The 16,504-nt window shown below is 46.4% G+C and overlaps 1 protein-coding gene across 6 annotated transcripts in view; it reads right to left on the reverse strand.

The window, feature by feature from the left end:
• Positions 1–387: 387 nt before the first annotated feature.
• GRM1 (glutamate metabotropic receptor 1) overlaps positions 388–16,504 on the reverse strand; it is a 277,139-nt gene continuing 261,022 nt past the window's right edge. For 3 of the 6 annotated variants that reach the window (XM_077350562.1, XM_077350572.1, XM_077350581.1), the window contains one exon: positions 388–2,736. In XM_077350562.1, coding sequence (XP_077206677.1) covers positions 1,866–2,736 — 871 coding nt within the window. In that variant the 3' untranslated portion in view covers positions 388–1,865. Of the gene's footprint in view, positions 2,737–15,947; positions 16,033–16,504 lie in introns of all 6 variants that reach the window. The other 3 variants (XM_077350589.1, XM_077350610.1, XM_077350599.1) reach the window with 3 other exon arrangements.

Consider the following 16,504-nt stretch of genomic DNA (forward strand, 5'->3'; position numbering starts at 1 on the left):
CTGCAGTAGAACCACGAAATTTGAGTCTAGCAGCACTTTAGCAACCAACAAAATGTTTGGGGTATAAGCTTTTGAGAGAGTGCTCCCTTCTCCCTTAGTTCCTAACTGGCTTACAATTTTCTGACCGATAGATTCAAATGGGTAGCCGTGTTGGTCTGAAGTAGCACAATATTTTCTGACCATAATGCAGGACTCTGGTTTTGAGCCTTGAAGCTCTACATGGACTGAGCCAACTTACCTTACAAACTTCGTCCTTGCCTTTTGGTGTTGTCAAAATCTCTATGGCTGCAGTGCATAAGATCTCCTCCTTTAATCTACAGCAGCTGTGAACATTAACATATTTATAGTCTACATTTTCATATGTAAAAGAGTGATAGGTGGTAGAAATATTCACTGAAAATACTTAAGAGCTAGATTTTAGGACACTAGGCAAAAAGCAATAAAGAGATTTTTGTGCAAAATATTGCAAAACAGTTTTGCCTTTACAGTTTTAATACTTGTATGTCCAAGATTGCTAAAAGAGATGCATTTATTAATTTAAAGTACATGAAATAACAAATTGCAGCACTGGTTATTATCAACAGCTGAATTACACAAAGCAGAATTATCAGCAAAATCAAGCGCCCTATTATAAGGGAAGGCTTAGATTATTAAAAATGTTTGAGCACAGCATACAAACTTTCAAAGATCTATAGTATTTTTTTAAACAATGCAATAGAAAACATGATTGAAACATAAAAATATCCATAGTATATTCACAGGACAATCATCCAGTGGCAGTTATTAGATATTCTATACACACATTCTATAGAGTTACACACACACAGAGACAGAAACATACACTCATTCTCTTGCATCTACCATGTAATCTAAGGAGCCAAAATTAGGAATTGCTTTTTGCTTTAAAGTTGCAGTTGTTGTTCAAAATATATAATTATTTTATATTGTCCCCATAGAAACACAAACAAATGATGGAATCACATGGCAAATGCATCAGATTATGAAAGCTGAGTTGGTAAATATTATTTTTGCTACAGGAAATGTAATGTTAACAGTATAGCCACCAGGCTTGTCAACTTCTACAAACGGGCAAATCTATATTTTCAGGATGGCAGGGATTTCTGCCTTGGTTCATGTAAGCAGCCTTTTATGTCTTCTTTATGTTTATTCCGACAAAGTGGGGGATCTATACCTAATGTTCTAAACAATCCTTATCAACTATTTGCCTGCAGGCTATCTATGTTTCCCTTGGTTAACCTTCAGATGATAGCTTGCTATTTCCAGGCCACCCACCTACAAAAGCATCACAAAATATACACTCAATCCACAGAGAAGTCTGTTCTCTTTCTCTCCCTCCATTCTTCTTTCCTTCCTTCCTCCAACAAATGGTGGCTGCATGAGAACCTGCTGCATTCAGTGAAGATGTCTGGCCATGAGATGTGCTCAGTCTTCTCTGTGGTTGTATTACCCAGTCATATTCAAGTGTTACCAAGAGAGCATGTGACAGTGAGTGTGAACATTGTGTACTTATTATCTTTTCTGTATTTTTGTTTTTGCTATAGAAGTTATACGTGGGATTTGTGCTTTGTCAAAATTCCTTTTTCCTTCTTGGACTACAGTACTTTGAACACAATACAATATTTTTCTTTTTTTAAAAAAAGAAAAGAAAACACAACAGGCAAGATCTGGAGCCCTCTAATGGATTTAGTGCAGGATACCATTTTTTTTTTTTTGCCCATTCATATACACAGTAGCATATTTTTATGCTTTTTCATGCCCTCACGTGGCTTGTGCTGTTTCTCTTTGCAAATCAGAGTCGAAGGAGGAGACATTGTCAACCCGCTTCCATCCCTAGAGCCTCTATGTTACAGGGTGGATGAGCTTTGCTTATAATCTCTCAGGATGACTGAAGCATAGGTTGCACTGGGAGGTATGCAGAGCACTGATTCAGAGACAGGAGAGCTGGGCACAGAACTGCCTGAAGCCACCGAATCTCTGAAAGGAGATGGAGGTGTCAGTGCTGGTGAGTCTTCCAGAGTCAGTTTGCTGGTTGCCTGTTCCTCTTCTTCATCTTCATCCTCCTCCAGATTTCCTGGCCTCTCATACACATATTCCGGAATGAGTTTAAATTTCTCATTTTCTTCCTCCTCTTCCTCCCCGTCTTCCCCAGCAGAGGGGGATGAAACCAGCTCTTTGTTGAACGTGCCCATTGGGAGTGGCAAGACCTGCTGCTGCATCAATGGAGGATGGTAGATAGGTCGCACTCCATTACCTGTTCCAGGCACAGGAACCATGGAGTTGAAGTCAGGGATGCCAGTGGCAAATTTGTTGACCACACCTTGCAACTGCTCCATGATGGATCTCTGAGGTGGCAGGATGCATTGGGGACTCTGTTCAGACAAGAACAGGTGGGCTTCATCTGCAGATACCTGCAGGGGAGGTGTCACCGTGACTCGCCTGTGCACAATTGTGGGAGGACTGCTCAGCTGATTGAAGCGCACAGGCTCACTCTCTTCTTCCTCTACCACATTGTACAGAGTCTTACTGCTGATGTCTGAAAAAGTCAGGCTCTTTCCTTGGGTTGGGTAGCTTTTAGTCAGGGGCTTGATCACTGCGGTCTGATTGCATCCTGGCTCCTTGCTCTTCACATGCACCGAGAGTCTGTGCCACATATGCTGTCCCTTGGGAACCGGCCTCCCACCTGGTTCAGACCATGACATAGACTTGCCATTAGAACTACAAATAGAATAAAGATGAGTTTATTTACATTTATGTTAGGCCCCCATAGGCAGGCTATAAGAAATGAACAACAAAACACCCCTACAGATGTATTCTGTAATACTGCATTCTCTCAGCATCCAAAATAAAATACTATGAAAAACAGCAAATACTCTTAAAAGGAACAGTTATTGCCATTAGTTAGTAAGTGAAACCAGCTTATTGCATGGGAAGAATTACACATTACAGAGGATACATGGAGGCCACCATGAACTGCAGCACTGAGAATAGTCTTCTCATCAAACATGCACCATTCTGCCTCACCTCTATCAATGGAAACATGACATAGCTGGGTAAGTGGGCATACAATGAAGTTGTTACATATTCCTTTACTACACATTAATACAGCAGCAGATAAGCAGGGGGAGAAGCCAAAGGTTGTCTTTCCAGCTGACCTCCCCCCACCCTTCGGGCTGCTGGTGCCTGACTCTATTGCCCGCAACCAGGAGCTGAATGTCCCTTGATCCATGTTCCCCTGGCACCTTGAACTAAAGCAGAGCAAGCCACATGCCCATTGCTGGGCAAGATGCAAACCATGGGACCAGGGGTGAGTAGAGGCAAAAGTGACATGAGGGCAATGGAGTCATGGTTGAGACAACAAAGACAGCAGAAGGGGTAGGGGCTGCTGTTCCCCCAAAACAATTTTCCTTCAGTTCATTACAAAACCATTTTTTTCATGAGGACTTAGAGGTGTACAACAGCAGTTGTTGGTGGCAGTAATACACATCTCAAAACATGCTATTCCACCCAACAGCGAAAACAAAAAGTCCTGATCATAAGATCATACTCTTCAGATATTACTACAAGAACTTAAAACTGTTAAAATTTTGTGTGATTAGTCTCCCATAGTACTAGACATTATCTAATAATGTTGACTTCATCTTCCTTAGAAGTTTTGAAGATCTTTAAACACCCAGGATTTAAAAATAAATTATTTGACCAGCAGAAAGTATTGTTACCAGTTTCCCACCATTAAAGCCTTTCAGGATATAATGACAAATACCATCCATTTCTCATTTGGTATGTGCAAGGAAAGAAAATTTGGACCATTTTTGATTGGGATATGGCCGAATCAATTGGGTGCTATTGAAACCAAAGACACCATTATAATCTATGGGAATTTCCCCCTTTTTGTCTTTTCTGGGCTCAGAAGTTGAGGTAGAGGCAGCCGCTCCTCAAAAAATTGGATCCCAGGGTCCATTCAATCTCCATTATATCCTATGATGAGAAAAAACAGATTCTCTGGTCTGTTCTCATCATTTGACATAATGGAGGTTGTATGGGGCACCCTCTTGGGATACCCCTAGAATTTGTCAAGCGCACAGGAAACTCACAACAAAACTTATTCAAAAGAAAAATAGTTTTATTGATTAGCACTACACGCAATGGACTGAAAAGTCAAATCTGACTAGAAGCCAGATTTGCCTCAGCTTATCAATACATTTCTCCCGCCCAAAACTTGACAGTTCCCAAGGGGGGGAGGTGAGTGAGAAAAGACATATGTGAAAGCAAAACAGGATTCCAAACTCCCATCCTTGAAAGAGGTGACAAACAACCCTTTCCGCCCATAACAAGATAAGGTTAACATAACATCACTATTCTATTTTATTGCTTACAAACTACAAGGCCGGGATTAGCAGGCGCCGGGCCCCATCTAGTAATATAACTGACATGGAGGAACTCAGGCTAATTTATGACAGAGATTCTACAATCCTGACATCCCTCCGCATTAAAACTAACTTCACTCCCCCACCTAGCCGGCATCAACCGGGCGAGGACAATCAGGGAATGCTCGATGGAAAGCCCGGAGAAGGCGGGGTGCCTTCACATTCCCAGCCTCAACCCACTCTTTATCCCCAGAGGGGAAATCCTTCCAATCGACCAAATATTGAAGGCGACCCTTATGCAATCGAGAGTCTAAGATTTGGTTGACTTCATAGTGGGTGTCCTTATCGATGTAAATTGGAACAGGCATAGATGGAGGAGGGTGCCACTCGTCCGGGGCTGGAGCTCTTCGCAGCAGGCTGGAATGAAAAACCGGATGCACATTCCTATAAGTTTTTGGCAAAGCTAGCTCCACAGTCACATTATTTATCAGTTTCACCACTTTAAATGGCCCCACATACTTTGGGCCAAGTTTCTTGGACTTCTGCTGACACCTTAAGTTCTTAGTAGACAGGTAGGCTAGGTCACCCACTTTCCAATCAGGGGCAGGTACCCTCTTCTTATCAGCTTGAGCCTTATAGGCATGTTTGGCTTCTTTGAGGCTAGCAACGATCTCTGGCCAGCCCATACTGATGGATGCTGCCCATTTGTTTATGTCAGGAACCTCCGTGGAGCTAAGCCCCCAGGTGGGGGCTGACATTAAATCAGTTCCGTACACCACCTTGAAAGGCGATACCCCAGTTGAGGAGTGGACTCCATTGTTATAGGCGAACTCAGCAAGTGGCAGCAAGGAAACCCAGTCATCCTGCTGGTGATTGATGAAACAGCGTAAATACTGTTCCAGGATTTGGTTTACTCTTTCGGTCTGGCCATTTGACTCCGGGTGATAGCCTGAGGTGAGGGCTTGCTCCACACCTAATAGTTTAAGAAGCTCCCTCCAGAACTTGGAAACGAACTGGGGGCCCCGATCCGTCAAAACACGTGTCGGGATCCCGTGCAGGCGTACCACGTGTTTAATAAATAGAGAGGCCAGTTTTGGTGCTGAGGGCACGCCCGTACAGGGGATGAAATGAGCCTGTTTGGAGAAAGCATCCACTACTACCCATATAACAGTGTTCCCTTGGCTGGGGGGAAGGTCTGTAATAAAGTCCATAGTCACATCAGTCCATGGACGTGAGGGGGTGGGCTGTGGTTGCAAAAGTCCCTTCTTCTTGCCCCCAATTGGTTTCGAGGCAATACAAATGGGGCACCCCTGCACATATTTCTCCACATCTTTACGTAAGGATGGCCACCAGTACTGTCTCCTGACCAGGTGCAGAGTTTTCACAAAACCAAAATGTCCAGCGGTTTTTGCATCGTGGCAAAGTTTCAAAACTTTTCCCCGGGCCACGGCAGGCACAAAGAGTCTTTCGCCTTTGAAAAAGAGCCCCCCCTTCTCAGACAGATCAGGGCGGAGGGAGCAAAACTCTGGGTCAGTTGACAACTCCTTTTGGACCCAGCCCCCTGGGATGGGCGTATCAGTCTTTGTGTGGCTGCGCGTCACAGCGGCCATCCCCAGTTGGGCGGGGGTAAAGACGGTATCTACCAATGGGTCTCGTTTGCTATTGTACTGAGGCAGGCGCGATAGTGCATCCGCCAAAAAATTCAGTTTGCCAGGAAGATGCTTTAGGGAGAAGTTGAAACGAGCAAAAAACTCCGCCCATCTCATTTGCTTGGCCGAAAGCGAGCGGGGCTGCTTGAGTGCCTGAAGGTTTTTATGATCTGTCCAGACTACAAACGGGATCGCTGACCCCTCCAGCCAATGCCGCCAAGTGGAAAGGGCCAATTTCACTGCAGCCGCCTCTTTTTCCCAAATTGCCCAATTTCTTTCCACAGCTGAAAATTTCTTTGATAAATAGGCCAGGGGGTGCAATTTCCCGTCCCCCCCCTCTTGGAGGATCACGGCCCCCATTGCTACGTCCGAAGAATCTACTTGTACCGTAAATTGCTTAGAGGGGTCGGCATGGGCCAACACAGGTTCAGACGTAAATAACAGTTTTAGTTTGTCAAATGCCTCCTGACAGGAGGGAGTCCAAGGGAGAGGCGCCCCAGGTCGGCTAGCTGTCTTCCCCCCTTTGGTTTTTAACAAGTCAGTGAGGGGCAGCGCAACCTTGGCAAAGTTGGGAATGAAGGTCCTGTAAAAATTGGCGAATCCTAGGAAACTTTGTAATTGCCTCCTAGTGCGGGGAGGTTCCCACACCAGCAAATCACGCACTTTGCCAGGGTCCATCTCGATCCCCGCCTGGGAGACCCGGAACCCCAAAAACTCCACTGCATCGCGGTGGAACTCACATTTTGACAATTTAGCAAACAAGTGGTGCTTCCGCAAGCGGCGGAGCACTTCGCGGACCAGCTTAGAATGACTCTCAACATTCTCTGAGTACACAAGAATATCATCAATGTAAACCAACACCCCTTGGTACAATAAATCATGCATAATTTCATTTATCATATTCATGAACACGCCCGGAGCGCCGGCGAGGCCGAACGGCATTACAGTGTATTCAAACTGCCCCAGGGGCGTATTAAAAGCTGTTAAATATTCATGCCCCTTCTTGATTCGAACTCGGTAATAGGCTTCCCTTAAGTCCAGTTTCGTGAACACGCGCGCCTTCCCCAAGTGGCCCAATAAGTCTTTTATCAGGGGAAGCGGGTAGGCGTTGCAGGTGGAGACCGCGTTCAACCCGCGGTAGTCGGTACACAACCGCAGCGAACCGTCCTTCTTTTTTACGAAAAGGACCGGGGCTGCCAAGGAAGAGGTGGCTGGTCTAATAAAACCCCTTGCTAGGTTTTTATCCAGAAATTCTCTAAGCTCTGCCATCTCCCGCGGGCTCATGGAATAAAGTTTGGCTTTAGGGAGAGGCTCTCCTTTCTTTAATTCGATGGCACAGTCAGTTTTGCGGTGGGGGGGGAGCTGGTTGCACTCCACCTCCGCGAACACATCGCCAAAGTCCCGATATTCAGGAGGGAGCGCATCCACCCCTACTCCCAAAGCAGCCACCACCCCGGATCTCGTAGGACCCTGCTGCCGCGTGTGCTGCTCGCAGGCGGCGGAGGTAAATTCCACAGTCCCTTTCTTCCACTTCACAAGGGGATCGTGTTCCCTCAGCCAATCCAACCCCAACACGCAAGGGAAGGCAGAGTGAGGGGCCACCAAAGGTTGGATTTGCTCCGAATGTTTTTCTATGTCCAGGTCCATGGGGCGAGTTTTTGCCGTAGCTTCCCCTCCGGGAGCGCATTTCCCATCTAACTGGGTGATTGGCAAGGGTTCCTTCAGTGCCACCTTCCCCACCCCCAAAGTCTCGGCCAGTGCCGGGCTCACTAGGGATTGGGTGCACCCCGAGTCCACGATACAGCGGATTCCCACCGTCTTTCCCGACTTGGGGTTAGAAAGGTTGGCCGGTAGGAGTAGCAAGGGGGAATCACTCACCACGCGTTTGCCCCTGTTGGCGGCCTGCTGGCGGGGCGCCTTTACAGCAGACCGTCCTCGTTTCCCGACTGCTCCTCAGCTTGATCCTCGTCCTCCAGCCCGCTTCCCTCCTCCGAGTCGTCCACCGCCGGTACGGCAGCCACTGGTACCAGGAGGGATTTGGCGCTTTTCTTCGTGGTGGTTTTCTTGGCAGGCGGGGCTTTCGATGGGGCGCCGCTCGCAGCTTTCGGGGTTGATGCCGCTTTCGTTGGGCAGTGTGCGAGGAAGTGCCCGGCTTGGCCACATCCCAAGCACAGCCCTTTCTCCATGCGCCGAGTGCGCTCCGCCGGTTCCAATTTGGTTCGGGGCTTGGTCTTCACCGGGGTGGAAGTCTTCGCCATGGTTTTCCCGGCCAGTGCTTGCACCATTGAGGCCCGCTCCAAGCGGTTTTCCATTTCTCCGGCCAGCTGGACCCACCCTTCGACAGTGAGTGGGTCTTCCAGGAGGAGGCACTTGTCAGCCAGAGTGGGATTGAGGCCCCCCACAAACGCCAGCACACGTTGGGGCTCCGTCCAGTCCGGCACAGAGGAAGCCAACTCCTTAAATTCCCTGGCGTACTCAACCACTGACAATTTTCCTTGCCGGTGAGCCCGGAGTTTCTTCTCCGCAGTCTCCCGTTCAAACGGTTCCACGTACATCTGGCGCAGGGCCCTCATGAAATGGTTGTAGTCGCGGGTAGCTTGGGGGTGGTAACGGTACAAATCCACGAACCATTTGGCGGCTTTGCCCTCCAGGGCTTGCCCCACGAAACGCACCCGTTCGGCGTCGTCTTGGAAAGTGAACCCCATGTCCATCATGTAGGCTTGGAGGTGCACCAGGAACGTGGGGAAATCGGAGGGGTCCCCAGAAAACTTTGCCTTGAACTTATAGGTGTTCCGCATTTCCACTCCACGGAGGTGGGCAGGTAGGCGCCCTGGGCCCCAGTCCGCCGGTGCTGGGGCCGGGGCCGGGGGTCTTGCACCCCGGCCAATGCCTCGCCCTCTCCCAGCCGCCGCTCTCGCTCGTTCCGCTGCCTGCGCCGCTGCTGCCGCCCGCGCGGCCGCTCGCGCTGCCTCACGCGCCGCCGCTGCTGCCGCCGCCTCGGCTCCCGCGACGTCCGCCGCTGCCCGTGCCGCTGCCGCCGCTGCTGCGTCCTCGCCTCCGTCCGCGCCGTCTCCACCAGCACCGTCGCCGCCGGCGCCGCCTTCGTCCTCTCGTTCCTCACCTTCGTCTTCTCTCTCCCTCTGCGCTCTTGCGCGTGCTTCCGCCTCTGCTTCGATTTCTAGCTGAGCCCGGGCTCTGGCCAGCGCCTCAGCCGCCTCCGTCGTTGCTTGCGCGGCCGCCATGCCGTGTTCCTGCAGTGCAAACCCACCGCTCTCTCTCCGCGCACTGGTATCGTGTGCGCCCCCACCGAGCACGTCCTTAAGCAGGCGTTGTGTTCGGCGTCTCTCCTCCGGATCCAGCCGACCCGAGAGGTCCTGCAGCCAGTTAGTCACCCTGTCCAGCTTGTACTGCAAGTCCTGTGTCTCACCCACAGGCTCCAGCGCGTAGCTAGGCAGTCCCAGGTGCTCCGGCCACCGTTCATCCCCAGTAGGGCGGTCGTATTTTGACAATCGCCTGCGCTGGGTGATGTGACGTTCCAAAAATTCCTCGGGCCCCGGGGTTGCCCCCGAGACAGCCCGCATCATGGCCGAGCTGGGCGGCCCCGCACCAGCACCTTCGGCCTGGGAGAGGTCCCAATCCAGGCCCTCTCCCGGTTCAGAAAAAGTATGTCCCTCGCCCTGCATTTTGCAGGTGAAAGGAGTTGTGAGATTTGACTTGATGTCAAGCGCACAGGAAACTCACAACAAAACTTATTCAAAAGAAAAATAGTTTTATTGATTAGCACTACACGCAATGGACTGAAAAGTCAAATCTGACTAGAAGCCAGATTTGCCTCAGCTTATCAATACATTTCTCCCGCCCAAAACTTGACAGTTCCCAAGGGGGGGAGGTGAGTGAGAAAAGACATATGTGAAAGCAAAACAGGATTCCAAACTCCCATCCTTGAAAGAGGTGACAAACAACCCTTTCCGCCCATAACAAGATAAGGTTAACATAACATCACTATTCTATTTTATTGCTTACAAACTACAAGGCCGGGATTAGCAGGCGCCGGGCCCCATCTAGTAATATAACTGACATGGAGGAACTCAGGCTAATTTATGACAGAGATTCTACAATCCTGACAGAATTGGTCCAGTCTTTTTGAAGAGAGACTCCCACAGCTATAGTGCAAGTTTGGTGCCTCTACCTCAAACTGCCACCCTTCCAGAGCCCTGGAGAGACAAAAAGGGGAACTTTCCCCCCTCTTTCTCTTTAAAGTTTAAACAGCCACCTGCTTGAATTGCTGAATCATGCCTAATTGTGATTTTGATTGATTTGGCCATTTAAGCATTGGGAAATGGTGATTTGGATTGGATTCAGCTGATTTGTGACCAAATCAAGACTGATTTGGGTTCTTTTTGGCTGGATCAAATTGCACAGGCCAATTTTACTTTTCTAAAAGCCATCTAAGTATATTTTTCCTTCCACATGCTTGTCAGGCAGTTCTGTAATATGGAACCTCAATTCATTCTACCATCTGTTTTTGGTATTTCTAAATTAAATGAAAACATTCAACTCACATTAGTAGTACCTTCCCTTTCAGTAACTTAAATCTCTAATCCTAAACCACCTTCAGTCATTCAATATTCTGAAAAGGCTCTAAAAGGAAAAGATGCAATAACTCTCTAGGGAACTTACTCCATAAATGAAACACCTTTTTTTGTTAGGAATTCTTTCCTGAGGCAGTGAATCCTTAGCAAAAAGATGGTTTCTCTTTTGTAAATTGAAGTCTATATGCCATTTTCCCTCCATTGAACAGAGAATAATTATTATGACTTTATTTCATCAAAAGGGATTCAACCAGTGATTACTGCCATTTTAAGTGAGTACTAGGATATGAATTACATTGTGAAAACTGGCACAATTCTAGGGGCACCCAAATAGGGTGCCCCCATCCTATCTCCATTATTTCCTATGGACAATGTAGTAAGCTAATTTTTTTCAGATCCTCCCAAATAAGCCAGTCCTAACCTAGTTTAATTCTACTTCTCATTTATTTAATTAATATCAGTGAGGCTTCCACAGCTTGTGCAGCAAATGAAGTTGAACTCATAATAACCCATTAACATGATAGGGTTTCAAAACTTTTCCTCCTACTGATGGCTATTGCCTATACCTATCATTAGGAAAATATAAATAAGTTAGAGAATATTATATGATAAATACCTCACTGGGTACATGTTTTTAGAGTTATAGGACATCTGGTGCCCATCTGCCACATTGACTGTGTGTTTTTGACTCATGTGACTTGCATATCTTGCTGTGATTATATATGAGAATTAGTCTGGATATGATAAAAAATAATACAGGATAACTCCTTTAGTTTTAAAAAATGGGCATCTATTGAAACTATAAATCAGGCATGCTATCAAACGTTGATGCTCATCCTTTATTAGGAACATGAAACTTGAAATGGTCCACTGCCAAGACTACACTTAGAAAAGTAACATAAATCCAGCTTCAACATTCATTATGATGAAAAATGCATTAAATACAAATAGAGACATAGCTGATGTCTATAAACTCAAAAATATGCTTTGTTTCAAAAGATCATAAAACTCTGAGTCTGGGGAAATGGGAAGCTTGGGGGGGGGGAGTGATGAAAGATAAACTATACGTAGAATACCTCATTAGCCAGAAGATACCACAAAGATGCTTATAATATGAGAACACCTAGACACTACCAGATAAGAAGGGAATGTAAACAATGAGAATCAACATCACACCAAAGTAAAGTAAAGCAAGGCAAAATGTAGTGTGATGGACACATGCCTTCAGGCAGCATTGTTGATGAAGAAAGAACAAGTTGGGAACTCCTCAAACTGAGTGCATTTGTAACACTGGCTATTATGTTTAACCATTTAAAATAACAAGAATGACCCTCTTAAAACTAATTCTGCTTATGTGCTGCTCAAAAGACTAATGAGACTAGGCCCCGGCCATCCAAGCTTCTTTACCAGGAGCTGGTTGTGTTGTAGATTCAGACTAGGCTAGAAGCATAATACACATGTGGCAGTGAAATATGCATTCTTAAAAAGAATATTTTGGAGACCAAACTTGATGCACATTTTGAGTTGGATGTAAATCTGTTTTTTTAAAAAATCCTGTTCTGAATGAAGACATTTCCGCAAGACTATAAGTGTTTCCTGTCACACTATGTTTGGATAGTATTGGTTGACCATTGAAGGATGGATGGCTATGCCTTGCACTGGGGTGTGTGTGTTAATACTAGCTATCTTTTTGAGTATTATGACTATAGTTTTGATGTTCATCTGTTTCTCAATTGCAGGTTTACAAACACATTGACAAGGTGGAAAATCTTATATGGACAGGCTTAGAGCCTTTTCAACAAATATGGGTTCTCAGCTTAATTTATTTTGCAGAGATGTATTATTGTTATTGGGAATGGGATCTGAAGTAAGCTCCAGGTTTGGATCTGATAAAGGATTAATGTAACAAGATGTTCTTAAGAATGGGAACACTGATCAAAGAGGTGTCATTGGTGAATGGGACAATTCTATATTTAGAGTTAGGGAGGAGCCAACACTGATGTTATGTAATGCCAGGTCGATTAATAACAAGCCCTCCACCCTGCGAGATTATTTCACAGGGCAGGGGGCGAACCTGGTGTGCATGACTGAGACCTGGGTAAGAGAGGCTTAATTCTACAGGGCTCTCCCAGCACTGTTGATTGTTGGATGGAATGTGTCAGATTGAAGTGGGGTATGGTGGAGAACTTGGCTATCTGGGTAGTTTACCATCCGCACAACACCCACCCCCCAGCTAGCGTGTTGAGCCTCCTGGAGGTGGTGATGGCCTGGGCTCTGCAGTTCCCCAGGTTATTGATCCTGGGGGACTTCAATGTCCATGTTGATTCACCATCCCCTTGGTCTGGCTCGGGCCTGGTGTTGACGATGTCAACACTAGGGTTCTTCCAATTTGTAACTTGACCCACCCATCAGGCTGGCCATACACTCAATCTAGCTGGGGCGTTGATCTGCTGGCAGCTAACCCTATCTCATGATCAGACCACTTTTCCCAGAAGGGGTGGCTCAGGATACCACCACTGTGGGCAACGGGTGTATTTTAGACTTCCTGCAGAGACGTATGGATCTGATTGAATTCTGAATGCTCTGCAGGACCTGATGCCTCTTGTTGACTCACTGGTGGAACTAGAAGAAGAAGAAGAAGAAGAGTTGGTTCTTATATGCCGCTTTTCCCTACCCGAAGGAGGCTCAAAGTGGCTTACAGTCGCCTTCCCATTCCTCTCCCCACAACAGACACCCTGTGGGGTGGGTGAGGCTGAGAGAGCCCTGATATCACTGCCCGGTCAGAACAGTTTTATCAGTGCTGTGGCGAGCCCAAGGTCACCCAGCTGGTTGCATGTGGGGGGAGCGCAGAATCGAACCCGGCATGCCAGATTAGAAGTCCGCACTCCTAACCACTACACCAAACAGTACAACTAGTGGTGTACTAGCAGTCCTGCTTGGTTGCCATTGACAAGTTTGCTCCCCAGCACCCTCTCTGCCCTCTCTGCCTTCATCTCAAACTGGCTCCCTGGAACATGCGGGAGCTAAGGGAGAGAAAGAGGGAGGGGAGATGTCTAGAGTGAGCATAGAGGAAGATTTGCGATAAGATGGCAAGAACATCTTATTGCATGTTTATGAAGGTGTATGAGATGGCAGCTAGGGCAGCTAAATGAGTTTTATGCTGCCTCTATCGCATCCGCTAGCTCTTGCCCAGCCCAATTATTTAGGGTAGTTCAGTCTTTGACCATCCTCGAAGAAGGGCACCAAAATGTTAGCCAATTGACACTTGGCTGTGAGGCATTAGTGAGCTTTTTTGCAGATAAATCTTTGTCACTTCGCCGGGACCTTCCTGCCACTTTTGATACAATAAAGAAACTGGAGGCCCCTTGGCAGCCTCCAGAGGATATGTTTGATGGTTTCAGGTGGCGCTCAGAACCCAAAGTGGACATGTTGCTGGGGTCAGTGAGGGTCAGCTGCCCACTTGATGCCTGACTGTCATGGTTGCTCAAAACTAGAGACCAGAGGACAGGAGGCCCTCTGAGAGATATAATCTGTCTCTGTCTATTGGGGACTTCCTGGAAGAGCTAAAGGAGGCAGTGGTCTGTCCCTTACTGAAAAAAATGATTGCTGGATCTGCAAGATCCAGCCAGCTATTACCCAGTGTCGCATCTGACATTCCTGGGCAAGGTAGTTGAGATGGCCATGGCAGACCAGCTCCTGGCATACTTGGATGAACTTTCAGGGCTCAATTCATACCAGTCTAGCTTCTGTCCTGGCCACAGGGTGGAAACAGTGTTGGTCACCCTGATGGATGATCACTAGTGAAAACTGGATCGGGACGGTTTGGTCATATTCTTATGACTTGATCTGTTGGCTGCGTTTGACATACTTGACCATGAGTTGTTGCCCCACTGCCTTGCCAGGGCCAGGATTCAGGGGACAGCTCTTCAGTGGCTGTGCTCCTTTCTCCAAAATCGGACACAGAGGGTGGCTATCAGGGAGTAGTTATCACACCACTATCAACTCCCTTGTGGGTTCCCACAGGAGGCGGTACTCTTCGTCACATTATTTAACATCATTATGTGCCCTCTGGCCCAGCTGGTTCAAAGTTACAGGCTGGACTGTCACCAAAACATGGATGACACCCAGCTCTATCTGTGCTATACTGCTTGATACACCTGCGACAATCCAGACATGCCAACCAAACAAGCCTGCATGGACAAGCTACACAGAGTTATCACATTTATATCCCCCTCCCCCGGTGATAAATGCATTTTGATGCTGGATTTGTTTGCAGTGGATTGTGTTTTGAAGAAGGGAACACAAACAGTCACATGAAGCAGGGTCAGGAATGCTACAATGCAGAAAAGTCTCTAAAGGTTGCTAAATCCCAAACACCCCAGTTCCATTGCACAACACATTTGAACTTGCTTTGGAGAAAAGCAGTTCATATGGGATTATACCTATATGGTTTACATTTTGTGGTTTAGTGTTATATGTAGTTGTCTTAATGGTGTTTCAGCCTCTCAAACAGAGTTTTAATGAATGCTGACCTAACTTTGTAACTATGCTAATATATACATTGATGCAAAATAAAAAAAAATATTGTATGTTCAACAGTTGCAAACCAGGTAGGAGGGCATATTTGACCTTTATAAGATCAGCCATACAATTCTGTTTTGTTTTTTTTTGCCTGTTGGCACCTATAAGCTGCAAACCTATTTAAACTTGATAAAGCTAAAAAGTGAATAGGAGATCAGAGGGTTTTTCATCACTTTTTTCTTCAACATTCCCTATGGTGATCTGGATCATTCTACACAGTCACCTACATTAAACTCTGTATTTCATGACTTTTACGAAAGCCATTTGTTGTTAGTCCCCTCCCCTCCCCTCCCCACAGGCAATTGAAGTTCACCGACTGAGGTGGTTGAGTGGGGCACAACAAAAATGCAGAAAATGAAAAGTGGTCATTGAAAGAAGACAGGATAATTTCACTTCCATGCAAAACTGTGAAAAGGGGGAAAGTGTCGGCTAGATGAGGGGGAAAGAGAAGTTAGCAAGAAAAATATATTTTGCTTTCTTTTTGCAACTGTCAGCAAGCATTGAAGTGACAACCACTAAAAACAACCAAAAAAAAAGATCTTTCAAAAATGATTTCACAGTGTCCTCTGAAGAATATATGGACAAACAAGAGTCAAGGCAGTGTGAAAAATGGGGCACATAAGCAATTTCCCCATCATGAATGGCATGCACCACATTTGTCCCATTATCAGAAACAGTAAAGTAATAAGAAAAACAATGGGTAAAAAAAAATCCACTGTTTGTCATGCAGCTTCTCTTACACATTCACTGCAGTTTGGGGTTTTTCAAAGCTGCACATGTGCCGACGGACACTGGCTGGTGGGCGAGAATTCTGGCTGCCTCTTCCTGAAGATTGAAAAGAAAAACACACCCAGTGAGTGGATATACACGTGCACACACATGGCGGTTGTACCACTCGGGTGCCTGCCTCTGTCCTGTGCCTCTTCGGATTTCTTCTCCACGTTTGCCTTACTTAGTGGTGTAACTGTTTCCTTGGTTCTGATTATTGTACACGTAAACTCTACATGTCATCAATTTCTTCTTCATTCACTGATATGGTGTAGTCAATCAATACCAGATTGAACTGAGAGAAGGATTTGGATTGGATTAGATGTTCCCTGGGCAAAGTTGTTAGCATTTAATTTAACCTTCAGCACTGTTCTGGGACTTAAATGAGTTATGACTCAACTGAGCAAATAAACTAAGTAACTTTGAAGCTGACACAAGTGGAAATGACTCCCATTCTGGTAATCTAGTTGCCTGTGATGTGTGTAGCAATAGATTTTGAGGGAACCATCAGGCAGGGAAGTATATACAA

This window comes from Paroedura picta, chromosome 1, assembly GCF_049243985.1.
Source record: "Paroedura picta isolate Pp20150507F chromosome 1, Ppicta_v3.0, whole genome shotgun sequence".
Taxonomy (NCBI): Eukaryota; Metazoa; Chordata; class Lepidosauria; order Squamata; family Gekkonidae; genus Paroedura; species Paroedura picta.